This window comes from Rhynchophorus ferrugineus, unplaced genomic scaffold, assembly GCF_030347505.1.
Source record: "Rhynchophorus ferrugineus isolate W39M unplaced genomic scaffold, kcgeb_rfMv2 rfM3, whole genome shotgun sequence".
NCBI classification, from domain to species: domain Eukaryota; kingdom Metazoa; phylum Arthropoda; class Insecta; order Coleoptera; family Curculionidae; genus Rhynchophorus; species Rhynchophorus ferrugineus.
The window spans coordinates 65,840,003-65,859,483 of NW_027472582.1; the positions used below are offsets into that span (position 1 = coordinate 65,840,003).

Here is a 19,481-nt window from a genome sequence, read left to right on the forward strand (position 1 = left end):
CATATCTCAAATAATAGAATAAAATGTAAAAAAATAATTTAAAAAATACAATAAAAAACTAAATAGGTTAGTAAAATTATATATATAAAAATTATCAATTAAAATAAAAGTAGTCTATAAATAATAAAAGTGATTTTATGAAATACAATATTCGCAATTTGCTCTTAACTTAATTTAACAACAATTTACTATTAACTGTTAAATAAGGATTTTTTTATATATAATTTATAGTCTCCTTTTTACCAACGAGAATTTATCTGGACTGGACCTACTCTTTAACGTAAGCTCCGAACCACGGTCCTCGGCATTAAGCCTACCGACTGGCGAGTGACCAACTTAGAAATTATCCCAGAAGATATTCGGTTTTACTCAGCGTGGTTATTAGCGCAACTGGGATCATCTTCCTTATCGGATTTTACACCTCAGCAGGATTTGATTCCGCTATCGACTATCGCAACAGTAGGTTGTAAATAAGGATTTAAAAAATATTTTGTACTCATTATCATCAACTAGCGTCTAATCTTTATTGCTGTCTATATATTAAATGCTTTCATGTATTTTAATCAAGTGAAAGTGCGAAGTATCACTCCAAATAAACTAATCCAACTCTTAAATTTGATGGTATTGATATTTCTCTACAGACAGTTTCTCATTTAGTGTTATTGAATAATTTTGTGCATTGTTAATTGTTAATTCTAGAAAATATTCTCTAAAAGCTTAAAATACCTATATAGTGGTGTTGGTCCATTATGTCCCAACTGCCAATTTTGCTTTTAGTGATTAGTTTTAGTGATTGGTTTTAGTGGAGATTTTAAAATCATTAACAAAGAAAGTCTGGGGGAGAACAAATCAAAAATAACGAACCGAATAAGATTTATTGCACGAAAATCTTGTTCAAACATTCAAAGAACTTTGAAATAGCTGACAAATCAACACAGTTGATAACACCACTTCCAGGCGTATACCTGCGATGGGACAAATCCAAAAGGAAGCAATATTTCGGACCATTCCAATATGGCGGTTTCATTGCGTACCAGGTAATTAAAGAAGAGCTATCAATAGTGTATTACAATTGATCATCAAAAATGGATACACTACGACAATCATCAATGATCTTGACGATTGGTGAGTTATTTCAGGGCAGTCATCCACATTGACACCAAAACGGAATATTCATAGTTATAAGGTCTTCATATGTATTCCCATGTTAGTTTAACAAAATGAACGTTTAATTGTTTAAAAAGAGACTAGAAATAGCGAGTAATAGGCGCTAAGTTGCCTCTCTAGGTCGTATATAAAAAATAGTAATTATTATTTTTAGACAAATGCACGGTTTGACTGTTTCTTTCAATTCGTGATGTTGGACGAAGATGCACGAACCCTTTCATGTATAAATTGTGAGAGAGGAAAGGACAAAGATAATTGCTTGGAGCAGTTAATTTTTTATGTGCTTATATTTTCCAACGGTAGTATAAGCGAGACGGAGATGTATATATTCCTTCACGTACTAAACTTAAAAAAGGAAAGAAAAAAAATTACTAAATACTATTAACATAAAATTTATAATTTCATTTTAAACATAGTAGAATTACTTTTATATTTGAATGTTCTGTGGATCTGTAAAAAGGAATGAAATTTTTCTATGGAGTGGAAGAAATCCCCACAAATATTTTATCGTATTTTAATATGTCAATAGCTAGTTTTAAATAATATACTATAATAAATATAGACAACACAACAGAACTTAAACAAAACCTAAAAATGAAATATTTACAATAACCATAAATACTAAATGAAAATTAAACATATACCTAATCAAAAGAAAAAAACTAATCCATAACATAATTAAAATGATCGCACAATCCCAATAGAGCTTTGTTAAATAAAGTAAATGTTTTATTTATTATTGAACGGAAATATTTTTTAACAAAAATTGAGAGAATAACCGAAATATTACCTTTTATTGCCTTAAAAACAGTCAAAAATATTTTACTATTTATCATTCACAATTTTAATCTTTTTAGCCTATTACATTAGCAATCTTGAAAAACATCGTTCCAAAATGCTGCTCTATTAATATATAATATGTTGCTATTTACAAGCAAACTACAAAAAAATCATAAAACTATATATATTACATATAAATCTATGTAAGCATAAATTGTGTATATTTTTGTTAAGGTCGCGGCTAGGACGACAGAACCAGAACGTTAAAAATCAGTCGAACGAAACTAGTAGAACTAAAAATAGTAACTAAAAGTACACGACTGAAACAGTCGATAGTAAATAGTAACAAAATCAGTCGGACCAAAAACAGTCACTGATAAAAGTGGTAAAATCAGTAGAACCAAAAATAGGGACTGAAAAAGTCGATAGTAAAAAGTAGTCAATTACTAAATAGTCGATAGTCGATTTCAGTCGATAGTTCCCAACACTAAGGAAGTTCTACCGCAGAGTAGTCACCAGACGTAGTGCCCTGTGACTCTCAATTGTTCAGGTCGATACCCTAAAAAAGGATAAGAATATATTCAAGCACTTAAAACAACAGTTTCCATTTTTCATGTAGTTTCAAGTATATTAATATTTTCCCTAATGAATTAATCTTAATGAGCGTTATTGAAATTAATCATTAATTGTATTTTGATTCAACAACGGATATTCATCATCTCACTTCTTCGGACTACCTAGTGTTTGTCTCGATTACGCAAGAACCCGCTAGCGTCGTATATTTCCTGCAAGTAAACTCTAGGCGCCGTTTCCCTACAAACATCTATTTTAAATATCTTTTACTTAAGTCCCCAATTTCCTTTTATGGTGCATTCTGTATTTCAACCCCGAAATAACAGAAATATGTTGACTTATTCTAAATTGGAAATTTTATTCCTTTATCTCCTTTGTCTCCCGTTTAGAACCGTCCATTCTTAAGAGTATATTTAGTGAGTTGTATTACGTTTCATGACGATACTGTTTATGGACCCTCAGGTTTTTTTCGTCTTGTGAAGGGTAGATATTTTTTTGCTTTACTTCTTATATAAACTGTTTTAAATGCAGTCGAAAAATTGATTCAAAGCTTTTATACCATTACATAAGCGAAACATTCTTGTTGATTCATGTAGCATATAAACCAGTGATATAATTATCTATTATTATATATAATAGATATATTATCTTATTAATATAATTAGTATTTTAAGTACTAATTAAAATAAACTAATTTAAAGGTGACATGTTACTAAAATTTGTTTCCAATCCCTCAATATAAGACCAGATGTATATATATATATATATATATATATATATATATATATATATATATATATATATATATATATATGTATACAATAATTAAAATATTAAATGTCTGTATGTTGAAAAATATTAAAATATATGCAAACTATCAGAAACTAACTAACGCTCATTAACATTTTTAAATTGCATTTAATTAAATTTCATTTTTGTTAACATTTAACAATCAATAGAGTATTAACATGTGTTAATTATTATGCCACTGAACATTATAACAAAGTTTCATACGTAAGATGGTTTTGAGAACTGCAAATACTTCAGAGCATCAAATATAATTATACATGATCTTTCTTAACTTTTATATAATATACATAAATATGGAAGAATAAATGTACTGTCAATAATTAATAATTTCTTCTATTTAACCTATGTGTTCCATATATACAAATTATATAGTTAGTTTCATTTCAACTACTGCATATTTTCGTTTACGAATTCGTATAGTCCTTATCTTTTCTCCATATTTGTCACCCAAAATATATTCTAAGGAAACCATAAATACACCAATCTAATTATTTGCCTAATTTTTAAATAAAATTGCATTGTCCTTTTATTTATATCATTCTTCAATCTCGCCCTTGCAGAGAGCTCTTTAGAGAGAGATCTATAGTTTGTTTTCTATTGCTTTCATTTATTTATTGCTTTCTACTTTGCCTTATGTCTCAAGAGGAAACTAACAACTCACCATGAAATGAGAACGTAGAATGAAATAAAAATTAGAAGTTAATACCACTAAAATTTATAAAATATTCCTAACAACTTTTAGAATTACCTCTAGTACAATGGTATACTATTGTATGCAAAGAAAACTATTCTTGTTATTTTCGAATTTTGTTCATCTATTTTGGGATGAAATTTTTACATATGTTGCTTCTTTCTTTCACATCTGTGTATATACCTTCCGCTAAAGCAGACACATTAATTTGGTTCCTCTGCAAACTTGCCATTATTTCCAAATTTGCTATAACTCTTTAATAGCTCCAACAATACGGGAATTATCCAAGGTAACACAACATCTTAAATAACATTGCTTAAACTTAAATACTTCGTAATAATTTTTTCGTGTTAATGTGTTCGCTTAATAATGTTTTAATAACCAACTTGTAGTTTTAACATCGTTTCAAACGTTAAATTTAGAATGTTATCTTGGTCTTCAATACTGCCTGCCAGTGCGACGTTGCCACATTGTTATTTTAAAAATTACACGTCCATGGTTGATTTATGTATAACAGAAACCACGAATAATCTACCGTATAAGACTTGGAGGTAATAACGCGTTGGCAAGTGCCTAAAATGTTTGTTTATATATATATATATATATATATATATATATAAATTATATATATATATATATATATAAATTATATATATATATATATATATATATATATATATATATATATATATTATGTGTTATTTAACAACTTTAAACATTCATTTAATTTTGTATTAAAATATAATGTTTTAAATTATATGTATTAAAAATAGTGCGCTGGGTTTGTTTATATATTTTATCTTTTTTTTGTATAAATATATAACTAAATCATTCCATGAAATTGATGTACAATAGAACCAAAAAACTGTTTGTTGAGGTTAACACTATTAAATGTTTAACTGAGACACTAACAGAAGAAGACTGACTGAAGAAGTGCTCAATATTTCAATGTTTAATTTTCAAAACTTAAAAAATAAAAAAGTTTTGTCACGGTTCTATTATGCATATCTTTTTGTCATGGCAAATTGGCTGTTTATACGTGATTTTACATTATGAAAGGAACCAATACTTCAGTTCCAAGATTGTATCATAATGCCGTAAATCTAGAGATGTTCTTATTGAATTTTTCATATTAAATTTTCATAAAAATTATAATTTCTCATAAAATTGCCGCAAAATTTAAATATAAAATCACTGGTCGGAAATGTCGAACTAGTTATCCAAACTATGCAATTCAAATAAACAGTGATGTATTTAGATTTTTTCTCTTTTAGATTTCCATTATCGATGGCTAGACATGCGTCATTTTCAACGGCGCTGGAAGATATATCTGTCCTGGAAACAACTAATAATGAAACGAACACGTTTATGGATTCTGTCAATAATACATTAGGAAATAGCAGCATCACGCATAGAAATTTTTCCAAATCGACGTCAACAACTGATATAAATTCATTCTACTTTTATAAGGTAAGCACAAAACAAAAACATTTTTTTAATAATTTACTAATTAATTTAAAATAGATTCGATCTAACGATGATGTGAGTTAATAGACACCAATTAACACATCTAGTTGAAACTAATTATATGTTATTTTAGAATAATATTATATTTTTACACACACAAATTCAGCGTCTCTTCATTCGCAATTTACATACATTTTTAGTCATATTTAGTATATATATAATATTTTAGGGTAAACGATGTGGCTCGGTGAATGGAGGTAAAACGAAATGAAACAGTGGTGTTTACATTATGTGACCGTTATTTATTGGCAATATAAAAATATGTGAAAAATACAATTAGATAAAACGCACGGCAGCGGTGTTACCTGGAGACAAGGCTTGGGCAGTCGATGGTGGCAAGTCTAAACCAAACGATAGTCGAGTACTCAATGAATAGAAATACCCTTCAATAACATCCCAGATAAACGTCTCGGGGTTGCCGCCAGCTATTTGTTATTGGGTTCTAGTTGGCGGTGCTGGCACCCCGCCCGTGTTCAACATCTGGGATTATATTTCTGAGTATTTTGTAGACCGTTATTTCACGATGTAAAATTCGACTCAAGGTCGCTACAATACTCCCTTGTCAGAATTTTACATACAATTATTTTATAAATTATGAGATACCAAACAAAATGTGCTGCATGGAAAAAGGGCTTTGAAAAATATGATAAATCGAAATGGGTGTAGTTGGTACGGTTGCGATCTGGTACAGCTGTTATCTTCTTTCTTAGATCTTCCGGTCCTACAGATACCGTTGCTTCATCGTCGCTTTGGCACTTGAATGTGATCCATCGACGACGTTGAGAACAAGCTATTTTTCGGACAGGGCTTCCGTAATCGACGCTGTGGGAGGATCGATTGTTCGACGACGTGGTAGCTTATTTTCTTCGACGACGAGACGTTAGCAATTCTGGTACCTCGGCGAATACATGACGAGTCTATGGTGACCGCAATCGGTATCGAACTTCTGGAGCTGCTCTGTGACTAATCCGTAGTCACATACGTTACGGTAATTCAGAAAAAACAAATAACGACGGTATCCGACCGAAGATGCCCAAAGCCTTTCAAATCAAAATGTCTACCATTATGACGGAGACGGCGAGCGAAGGAAAACATTATGATTTAAACATAGCGCCGAAAGAAATGTTTAGCCGAGACGCTGATGATTAAGCAGTGATGTAAAAATATCTATGAGTTCAAAATATTGTGAATGAAAATTTTGATAAAAAAAATTAATAAAAATGAAATGAAATTGAAGCTTCATTGTTCCAGCACTAAAATAAAATTTAATGAGGAACAAATGTTTGAATGAATGTAATATAGAAGGAATTTGAAAAGGAATATGAATAAAATGAAAAAGAATATTGAAGGTAAAATCGAAAACGAATCGAATTAAAAATATTGAAAATTTTGAGACAAAAAATATAACGGCCACGTAAAATACACCATGTTGCACTATCCTCCCTTCACGAGTCCAAATCCAATTTTGCGAAAGATGACGTCGGGGTCACCACTTTAGGGTAAATGATGTGGCTCGGTGAACGGAGATAAAACGAAATGAAACAGTGGTGTTTACATTATGTGATCGTTATTTATTGTCTCTATAAAAAAAATGTAAAAAATACAATTAGATAAAACGGATGGCAGCGGTGTTACCTGGAGACGAGTCTTGGGCAGTCGATGGTAGCACGTCTAAACCAAACGATAGTCGAGTACTCAATGAATAGAAATACCCTTCAATAACATCCCAGATAAACGTCTCGGGGTTGCCGCCGGCTATTCGTTATCGGGTTCTAGTTGGCGCTGCTGGCACCCTGCCCGTATTCAACATCTGGGATTATATTTCTGGGTATTTTGTAGGCCGTTATTCCATAACGTAAAATTCGACATGCCTCAAGGTCGCTACAATATACATAATAGGAAATTAGAAATATGGGGTAGATCATCCGCCATATTCATAAAAAACAAATCATTTATTGATTATCCAATTTCCAATCTCAAACGGGTTGTTTTTATTAATTTTTTAAGTGTTTTTAATAAAATAATTGATACTAGTGGTTATATCTAAAAAAACCCATCGGTACTTACTAAATCTCTATAGTAATAATACTCATGTAATAAATATAACACCGCTGTTTTTCTTTTAATAAACCGTTTCCTTAATATTCCAAATATAGTTCTTTTCAATACTCCAAGTATAGTTTTATGGTTTTTTATTTTTAATGTACTTTCTAAGAAAGTGTTGCATCCAGTTTTATTCCAAGATTCTCAAAATTGCTGCTATATGTTGCTATATTGGTTATTGTTGCATACAATTTGTTTATACGTAAAGTCAAAATTATGAACCGATTTGCTTTGCTTAATTCTCCGTGTCTGGTGTAAGGTTGAACTATGTCTAAGGATATATTTGAGTAGGTTTTTTGTTCTTTTTGGTTTTCCTGGGTATTGGATCATAATAATTTCAACCATCTTCCAAACATCTGGAACATAGTGTTGGTAAGTTTTACAAACCCCTTTCTTGGTAGATTTTATAGCACTTGTTCGATTATTAAAAAATATTTAGAATAATATAAGTTTTTATAACTTTGGTGACTTCCTTTGAGGCTACTAGATGCATGGTTGAATATTCGCCCTCATTGAATGATAAATTATTGTCAAAATCGCTTTCTTATAATTATCTATTTTTCTTTCTTTTCTATGTCCCATTTTTTTGATTGTTGATTTTTTTTTAATTTAACAGAAACACATATATTAATACTTATGATTAATATTATTTTGTTTGTTTGTAATTCCATATTATCCACTAGTGCGAAGATTATGTAGTTTGTACTTCAACAAAATGCTATATATAAAAAATCAATGTCTACAAACGAGGTTTTGACATTAATCTTGTTATCCAGTTACAGAAGTTCCCAGCGTGAAGTACGCACACCAAAAAATATTCCAAAATTAATTTAAAGACTTAGAAAAACAAAAATCAATTCGTTCTATAAAATAAAAAAAACAAATGATAATATAGCCGATAAAACAAATCTAGAGAGATTGTTGATAACAGTTAATTAATTTAAGGCATCAATGCCATTCAAATTGTTGTATTTATATTTTCATTGAGGTATGGTTAAACTTATTGGAATTCTGCACGGTTTCTGACCTGCTAAATTAACGAAAGGACTCTTAAATAATTAATTCCTTTCCGTCCTTTGAATTAATCAGTTCACGATTAAATTTAAGCTGTAAAACAATCAATTATATTGTGAATAGATTGTTGTTTCTATATTTAAAAAAACCTGGAATATTAATATTGTTACAAAACTGCATATATGTTTTAATAATAAATTTTATTTACTTAAACTTGATGACTACACAGTGTTACTAGAATTATTCTCCATTTCTATACGGATTTAGTTACAACAACTTTATTTTCACGTGTAACAGTCTATGCTTTTGTGGACAATATCATTTTCAATTATCAGTTTCATAAGTCGTGTTGTAATTTGATATTTTACACTTGTTTTATTTCAAAATCTTTATGAAACCTTCGGAAATATATTGCTTTGCTTCTATCTGTTAATTAATTATAAATCCAATGATATTTTCAGTGATAAACATTTCTTGTAAAATTTGCTATATGTTTAAGTACAACAATTTTATTGTATCCTAAATGATATAACAGATTAATCTCATATACTTAAATAATAAAATAAATTATATAAGATAAAATATAATGTTTTGACGTGATATATATTCAGTTTTTATTGCAGAAATGAAACACATAGGTATCCTTAAGCTTTAAGTAACGTAATATTATTTTTTAAGTGCGTAGATGCTTAACAGTTTCAAATTTCAAGACCATTTTGACAACAATGTACTGTTGCTTAAGGTCTATCATATTTCATCTTCTACTCCCTTTAAATCTAAGTTCTCCACTATATATTAATTAAAAATATCAGTCCTTTGATCTAGTAAAATTACTAAATAATGTATATACGTTGACAGATATGATAAAAAACAATATAATGTAAAAATAGAGGAATTGTTTACTTAGAATATCTTCCACCCGACGAAATTGTCAACAGGCAATATTGTTGAGGTTTTAGGATATTTCAATTGAGCATGAAAGAAAATTTAAAGGTTATTTCTGAACAAAATTCAATGACCGTTTCGAAGACTTGAAACTAACTTTTTTTTCACAATCCTTACCATATTGTCGCAGTAATATACAATTAAAATGTTTATTAATTTCAATATTTAAAACAAATTTAAATTGAATTAGTCTGATAATAATATTTCAAACCATTGCTGGACACCGGAAATTATACAAGAAACTTGCGAGACTGTTAAAAACACACTAAAAAAATTCTAATTCAATAATTTTAAAATTCCTGTCTAGTTTTACGCCGATAAAAGGACTAATAACAGATTTTATTACGTGAATTATTATATACATTTTGCTTTTTATATAATTACTAGCGACCCGCCCCGGCTTCGCACGGGTGCAATGCTGATACTAAATTAAATACACTACAGAAAAAATATGAACGTTGTATATAAAAACATAGCGGCCCGCTCCGACTTTGCACGGGCATAAAATATATATGCCTATGTCACTCAATGAAAACATGATTAAAATCGATCCAGTATTTTTGGTTCATTCATTACTGCCCTTGGCCTGCACGCATTAAATTTGGAGTAAAACAATTCCTCTTCCCCTATACTTACTATGAAGATTTCCTGCTATCTATGGAATATCTAAATTCATACAATTTTTATTACATTACACATTTTTAAACGCAAATTTTAAATTTGTAATATCTCCGAAAATATTTGTTTAATTTACATGCTGTAAGGAACCATATTGATCTATATTAATTGCACACTGTATTTAAGGTACTTAATTCGATAAGGATTAATGCCGTATTGCTTAAAATAGCTTCGTAAATAAGCCATTTTCTCACATAAAAAGTAAACAATAAAAATGGTTAATGTGGGTTATCCCTAAAAGATGAACATATACCATCGCGGACTTTTTTGTAGACCTTTTTATGGTGTACAATACTGTAGTACATTAATTTGATCTAACTCGTAGGGTTAGGCAGCGTTTTTGCTAATTGCTAAATAAGCCTAAAAAAATAGGTTAATTTACGACATCACGTTAGAAACCTCTAAAATTAGCAATGTTGCCTTAGTATATTATGCATGTATTATACATATAAACCTTCCTCTTGAATCACTCTATCTATTGAAAAAAACCGCATCAAAATCCGTTGCGTAGTTTTAAAGATTTAAGCGCACATAGGGATAATGGGACAGAAAAGGCGACTGTTTTATACTATGTAGTGATTATTTCAATCAAAAATAATTAATTCCTTATATAAACGCAAATAGCATCACATATATAATCATTATATAATCACATAACCAATGGTAATACCATGCTGTTATCACAATCGATTATGGACGATTTTCATAAAATGATGATCCTACACTGTTAAAATTTAATATAATGTTAGTTAACTAGTATGTTATTCACTAAGTATAGGACACGAATGGCTTCAGTATATGTAAACGTTTTAATTAACATCAATCGCCAGATAGCAATACTAATTTAAACCAATCCCGAAATATAAAAGACAACCCTAGTATAGTATTAGTTTCTCATACCTTGTTTGAGAGTGTGTATTTACCTGCAAAACTGGAATTAACGTAGTAAATAATGGTATACTATTTATTATATTAAAAGCCGGAAATTAACCGCAATGAATAATTATTGTTGTACGCTGGCAGGGTCTAATTTATACCTTAAAATACTCCAGTGTTCCTGTTTACGCTCTATATAAAGCATTTTAATTATTATGATGAATAGTGTTGTTCAATTACCTGAAAGTTTCGATAATCCATTATGCGTTAACTGTTTTATCGTAATGAATATCGCAAAAGTGTTTTTTAATTCATCATATATTGATTTTTGTTAAGTGTGTTTTATTATATATTACGAGGGTAATTCAAAATGAACGAGAGTATTCTATATAATTAGACAAACAACCAAAATGAACATAGAAAAGACTGAAAAGAAATGGTGAAGAATATCTGCAATTTACATAGCTTTATATTGCCGTATATATATATATATATATATATATATATATATATATATATATATATATATATATATATATATATATATATATATATATATACACTAGCACGCAGATTTCTGTAATTTAGAGTGGAGAAACACAATATATAATTTTATTAATTCATTATCAACATGCTTATCATGAATAAGAATAATTTGATCCAGTGAAGTTAAATAGAATTGCATTTTTCATCAATCATGAAGACAATCCTCCGGTTCTCAAATTCTTTATCATGGTGACCAAAACCACATGATGATTGATTTAAACATCGTTTAGCATGATTTAAACTCGTTGATTGGTTATTTCTATTATTATAAAAAATATATTTAGGTAAAAAAAAACAATCAAAATTATATTTAATTACTTTAAACATTATGATATTTTAGAAGGCACTATACTTTTAAATAAAAGCTATTCAATGTAATTAAATAACTAAAATTACTGGATTCTATTGTAGAAGCTAAAAAAATATTACTTTACCTGTTATTTTCGATGTATTGCTATTAAGAATTACAAATTGAATTAAACCGAGAACTCTACTAGAATTCATTGTTCAATAAATACATAAAAACTGTGGATTGGTATTGGAAGATTGTTTTAAATTAAAGACTTTATACTCCTCATCAGTAAATGTGTATAGCAATAAGTCCTATTTTTAATTTATCGTAATATCATTTAACAAATACTGAATCTCAAACTATATAGTATCGATTCAAGCTTAGGACTTGAAAGGCTTGAGAATCAAAAGGACCAATGTCTGGTAATTAAATGATCATGTTATAAAATTATTTTATTATTATTATTTTATATTGGCTGTGTCGACTTTTCGAATTCCTCAGTCGATTTTTCGATGCACTAAGTTATTCTCCGCCAATTATATCGAAATTACTCTATATGAGGTAATGTTCATAGTTTTTATCAATGAAGTATATGTACTTTTACCATAAGACTCCAACGGCATTATTTACTAATAATATATAGGAGATACAGATAAATCGATATATATATATATATATATATATAACTTATAATTGGAATATTGGAAGAAGAACATAGCTAAAATGTATATAGCATATGTAGTACAAATGATATAAGTCTTGATATATCTATATATTTATATGCCAAAACTTTACCCCCATTTAGTGAATATTGTGACCTTCAGACATTTTTTAAAAATATTTTAGTCTCCTTTTAACACCGAGGGTACCGAATCACGGTCCTCGGCATTAACCCTACCGTCTGGCGAGTGAGCAACTTAGAAATCATCCCAGAAGACATCCTCTCTTACCCAGCCTGGTTACTGGCGTGACTGAGATCATTTTCCTCTTCGGATTTTGCACTCTTGCATAAGGACAATCACAAACAAGCCGGTATTTATTCAGATATTTGATGAATTTTATATCTGAAAGAGCATGTGACGGTAGATAAAAATGCATTTTTGATGAAGAAAAGACAGTAATCGAAATGAATCTGGTGACATAGCAGTTGTAAGTTTATTGGCTAAGACATTTTTTGTAATTTATTAGGATAAGTTTCAAAATTAATTAATCTCAGCTTTCGTACAAAAAAAAAAAATACGGAAAAGGCAATTATATTAATCCAATAATAGTTTAATAATATCCTTAAAATAATCATCATTAACAGTCGAATTGCTGTTACTAGGAGACAACTAGTGAATATAATTTTGGAATCCGATGCCATATGGCATAACTTATGTAACGAATAATATATTAACTCGATCTATTTATAAGTCGTCAACTTTATTTCATAGTCTACTATAATAAAAAGCGGGAATAACAATCAAACAATTGCATTCATGGAAGAAAACCATGAAAAGCCTGGTTAATGACAATGAGGCGACCGAAAGAAGCCAGCGATTTAAAAACAACAAAATTAGATTTTCCTGTCATTTCCTTCCGCATAAAAGTAGCGAAACCATAAAATAACAAGAACATTTTACTTTAAAAGAACTGGTCCCATAGTAAATAAACGTAAAAGTTTTATTTCACTGATACAGCTGTTCTGAATAAAACTGACTGTTTTATTGAAGGAAAAATAAATACCGATTTCAGCTATTTTGGCAAACAATACCGGACTTTTTTGTCTTGGTCTGAATGTTTTGCCATCGAAGCGGTAATCCTCGATTTAGGTCGCTCTGAAGAACAATATGTGGATATTTTGATTACGAATAAAAAATATAAATTCAAGGAGCAGAAACAAGATCGTTAGACTATGTCTGGCTGGATTGTAGCGTGCAAATGAGTAAAAACAAAGGGTGGGTCTTAATTCCTGAGTACCCTCATGGCGCCATATGGCGTCTATATAAAATAAAGGTTTTATTAGCTTTAGAACCACTTTATTTAAATAATTTTATAATATATCTATGTAAATAAAAATATAAATTATTTGAAATATAGGTGTATAGAGAGAAGCGCTCAAATTTCAAAGGCTTGTTCAAAGTTTTCACATATTTTTTTATCTAAGATAATCAGATATGTAAAATCGGAGGTTGTTCAGTGCAAAAGTTATTGTTTGCTTTTTAAGCACTAACCATATCATATGACAAGATTCTCGGATGGGACAACAATTTTTTTGTTATTGTTCTAGTTTGGTTCTTTGTAGTTTGGTTCATACGGGCACATTTACTTGGCCTACCCATTGTAAAAATTGTAATGAAATAATAGCCTAATTTATTAAGTAAATATCTAACACTTAAAAGAGGAAAATAAAATATGTTAAGAAAAAAATTGAACCGAGTTCAAAAAATAAATAAGAAACACACTAAAAGGTAAAAATAATCAAACTTAACCTATCTACTGCATGTATTTTATATTCTACTATATACATACAATTTAGCTTAATACCTACATAAACCTGTATATCTATTTACAATATTACTGAAACATCTGAAACATTTTAAACTCGATACCAAGCCCAAACAATACAAATCCAGTTATTGATATTCACTAGCGAGTATATTCTTCAATTTTGTTTCATTTGCTTTAAAACGCCATGACCTCAGCCACAGTTATATTATATTATATAAGGACAGAAGTTCTTTGATTTGTTGTTGCAAAATAACGATATTTGTGGTCGGTAGATGGACTCTATATATATGAAAGTGTCTTTAAAATGGAAATTTAAAGTTGATTTTAGTTTTTTAAATTATTTTTAAATAGATCATAAAAAGACTATAGAAAATGAATAGCTATAGAAAATGTAGTGTTATTTGCTAAAATTGTTTTTTTTTATTGCCGCAGTTTGTTTGCAGTATTTGCATTTCGTAACATTATCGTATGACTGAAAATTCTTGGAAAAATGGATAGATGACAAAAATATTTAAACGATTTGCTTCCAAATGAATACTTTGATTTATCGAGGATGGTCAAACTAAATGTCCATAAATTCAGTAATAAGTTGAATGCACACTGTGAAACATTAAAATTTTTAGGAAACGATGTAAAGAATCGATGCATATCGAGGTGGCCATATTTGTCGCAATACTTACAAAGTGAGTGGAAGACATTTAGCTCCGAATTCTTAAATAAGTTAACAACAGGAATAAGTAAAATTTGTGAAGAAGTAATGAAAAATATGTGTGGCCATTTTGACGAAGCCAAAAATTTAACGAGAAATATATATATTTTTTTTTTTTAATTTGTGCTACATATATTTAACGGGCTATACTTCATGTTTAGAATAATATTTGAGTGTAATAAGTCAAAACTTGATTCCAAACTTTTGAATGATTGAGCGGTAGAAAATTAAATTATATACTTATTTGTATTATATACAAAATAAAATTTAGAAATACAAAGCGAATTCTTTAAGGAAATCAAATAGGTTAGGTAAATTTTGAGACAATACGCACTTTTTTAGTCAGCAAAATATACTACAATCAATAAAAAACTATTACTATATATTGTAACTATATTATATTAGGTTTATCTCCAATAACTTCCTTATAATCTCCTTAAAATAATTCCTTAAGAATCCTTAATAATTTCTTTAAAACATCTCATTTCATTGAAATAAAATATTTAAGAACAAAATTTTGGTAGAATCTGCTTAATAATGTTGTTCAAATGATTGATTTCACAATCAAGTGGTTAGATAACATAAAAATGCAATAACAAAAGAAGCACGTCAAACTGCGACAGCATAACGTCTAATCCATTTTAAGATTTACTTTTTTATTTTTAGTGACAGATAATAAAAAAGTCAACATGTCAGTTAATAATCTCACTTAAAGAGATTAGATTTTTTGATGAATGATCCCCCCTGTATTTGCACTAAATTTATTGGCGGAAAGATCGAGAAAAATATATTGGAATGATTAATAATATTTCTTTCAAATTTTAGATCCTAATATATCACTGTCTATAAGGTTCATCTGGATCGTTTATTCGAAGAGCATCGACTGCGAGAAACCAATGCTTTATTTTAGATGGGGAAGTTGATACTATTATCAAATATATATCATAGTTATTTATGACATCATAATATAGATTATATATAAGTGCATTATTTACAGATTCAATAAAAAAGGTATATTTGTCATTGTAGTCCCGTAAAATTTATTAGTTTAGGCCTGGTTAGCGCAGTAGTGATAGAACGATCCTCCTATTGTTGCGATAATCCGCTGGACAAGGACTAATAATCCCAGTCACGTCAGTAGCCAGGCTAGGTAAGGCCGATGACATTAAGGATGACTTCCGGTATTATCTCTAAGTTGGTCACTCGCCAGTCGGTAGGCTTAATGCCGGGTACCGTGGTTCGGAGTCCACGTTAAATAGTAGAACTAGTATAAATATAAATATAAATCAACCCTCCTTGGTAAAAAGGAGACTTTAAAAAATATATAAAAAAACTTTAAGGGGGTATCATTTAATTACTTAAAATTAATATAAATTCTAAAAATTTCAATAAACTTTCAAGGCCCAACCCTTTAAGAATATGCCCTTTAGAGAATTCTTCCTCTGTCATGTAATTAGTAGTTATTCCAAAAAAGAAAACAAATATGAATAAAATCAAGAATAATTACTATAAATATTATAAATCTCTCTAAATTATATTTTCTTGTTTCAAGGAAAGATCCTTTGCAACTTCAAGAGTGTTAGTAGCTAGGCTAGGTAAGACCTGATGCCTTCTGGTATTATATCCAAGTTGGTCACTGGTTAGTCGGTAGGCTTATCCGTGATTCGGAGTTCACGTTATATAGTAGAAATAGTATATATATAAAATAGTAAATAGTATATATATATATATATATATATATATATATATATATATATATGTATATATATATATATAAACCCTTCTTGGTAAGAAGGAGACTTTAAAATATATAAAACAAACTTTATGGGGTATTCTAGTTAAATTACTTAAAATTAATATAAATTCTAAAAATTTCTATAAACTTTCAAGGCCCAACTCTTTAAGAATATGCCATATAGAGAATTCTTCCTCTGTCATGTAATTAGTAATTATTCCAAAAAAGAAAACAAATATGAATAAAATCAAGAATAATTACTATAAATATTATAAATCTCTCTAAATTATATCTTCTTGTTTCAAGGAAGGATTCTTTGCAACTTCAAGAGTGTTAGTAGCTAGGCTAGGTAAGACCTGATGCCTTCTGATATTATATCCAAGTTGGTCACTGGTTAGTCGGTAGGCTTATCCGTGATTCGGAGTTCACGTTATATAGTAGAAATAGTATATATATATAAAATAGTAAATAGTATATATATATATATATATATATATATATATATATATGTATATATATATATATATATATATATATATATATATATATATAAACCCTTCTTGGTAAGAAGGAGACTTTAAAATATATAAAAGAAACTTTATGGGGTATTCTAGTTAAATTACTTAAAATTAATATACATTCTAAAATTTTCTATAAACTTTCAAGGCCCTACTCTTTAAGAATATGCCCTTTAGAGAATTCTTCAAAATTCAAATTATTTTTTAAAATTTTAATAGGATAATCTTCAAAACTTTGAAAGAAACGAAAATCGACTGTTTCGAATTTCTAGTCTAGAATAACCCTTTAACGAATATTATAATTTTTTCTTCCTTGATATGCCTGTTTTTTAGTTACATCATTTTTTATAATAATATGTATCAAAATGGTATAAATGCAATAAAATGTTTGACTTAAAAGTGTTTTTTAACTAAATTAAACTTTATAATTATACTTAATATTACTTACTTTTACTTACTGCTTAATATTAATACTACTTATTACTTACTTTTTGTATTAGTACTAAAATTAAATTAGTGATCATACAAAGTAAGGTTAAAAGCAAATAAATAATTTTATTTAAAATGCTCTGTCATGTAATTAACAGTTTTTCCAAAAAAAAAAGAAAACAATTATGAATAAAATCAAGAATAATTTCTATAAATATTATAAATCTCTCTAAATTATATCTTCTTCTTTCAAGGAAGGATTCTTTGGGTATTTATATGCTTATTTTCATAATCCTGCTGGAAACAATCAGTTATTTCAGTTTCCTTACCACTTCATTTTATTCCCAAGTGCATAATTTCTGTACAATTTATATTTGCATTTTTTCTGATCATTTTTCTTTGAAAAATAATATATCTATATCTTCGTGGATGCAGTTTTTCCGTTCGAATATTTAGTTATTTCCCATAAACTGTTACAAATTCAAAATAAAATATTTTTAAAAAAGCTGAAAAGAAACATTCAAGTGTATTTACGACAGAAACTTTTTAACTTAAGTTTCTGTTTGCACACTGTTTCGGAACAACTTCGCCATGAAAATTTTTGCCAATTCAAACAAAGGATCTTTGGAAAACGGAGAGTCGATTTGTCTCAGTTGTGCATTTCAGTTGGGTCCATTGATTTCGAAACTTTGTTTTCTGTTATTTATTGTACATATTTTATGATATTATTGAGCTCGTACTTCCCTGCATAAAATGCGGCAGCATATTTCTGCAACAGATTGTTCTATAAGTTTTTTGCAATAAGATATAGCACTATTATAAATCTGTTCTTTTATATAAGGTGGGACAAAAGTCTCGAAACTATTTTGATTGCCTATAAATTTGCTCGAAGAAAAGATAAGTAAGTTTGGTTTCCATAAAAAATGTATTTGTTCTTTACATTTTTTTTCGTTATGATTGAAAAATTATATAGGCTAAACAGTTACTATTCGCTATGTAACTTTCGGCACTTTTAATGCATTTTCATGACATCCCGCAACATCTGAATTTCTTCAATTTCGTGACGAATATTGTCTTTAAGATGTTGAATCGTTTGGGGTTTATTCACATAAACTTTTGATTTAAAAAACCCATAAGAAAAAGTCTGGCGCTGTTAAATCCGGAGATCTGACTGGCCATGGTAAATCGTCACTTCGCGAAATTAGTCTTCGTGGAAAAACGTCATTCAATAATTGAATTTGTTGAACGAGCTGTGTGTGCTGTGGCCCCATGTTGCTGAAACTACATGTTCCATGAGGATTATGTGTTCCCCAAAACCGACTGTTCTGTTTATTCACGTGGCCACTAAGAAGAAAATGGGCTTTATCGCTCCTTATCAATTTGCACGAAAAATTTTAATAAAATAAATATTGTCACTATATCTACTCTTTCTTGTGGCCTATGTTTATCCACAGTAAGATTTTGATGCTTACACAACACAATGGTTTAACCAAAATTGGGCTAAACGTCACATAACCAAGATGGCGCGCAATCAAAATGGTAGCGGGACTTTTGTACCACCTTATATATCGGCGTAATATCCGTAAATAAATTTTTAA

The 19,481-nt window shown here is 29.0% G+C and overlaps 1 protein-coding gene across 4 annotated transcripts in view; it reads left to right on the forward strand.

The window, feature by feature from the left end:
* The window catches only part of Ccapr2 (cardioacceleratory peptide receptor 2), a 121,968-nt gene that overhangs the window by 48,612 nt on the left and 53,875 nt on the right, over positions 1 to 19,481 (forward strand). For 3 of the 4 annotated variants that reach the window (XM_076399201.1, XM_076399202.1, XM_076399199.1), the window contains exon 2: positions 5,296 to 5,491. In XM_076399201.1, the coding sequence (XP_076255316.1) occupies positions 5,296 to 5,491 (196 nt within the window). Of the gene's footprint in view, positions 1 to 895; positions 1,038 to 5,295; positions 5,492 to 19,481 lie in introns of those variants that run through there. The other variant, XM_076399200.1, reaches the window with a different exon arrangement.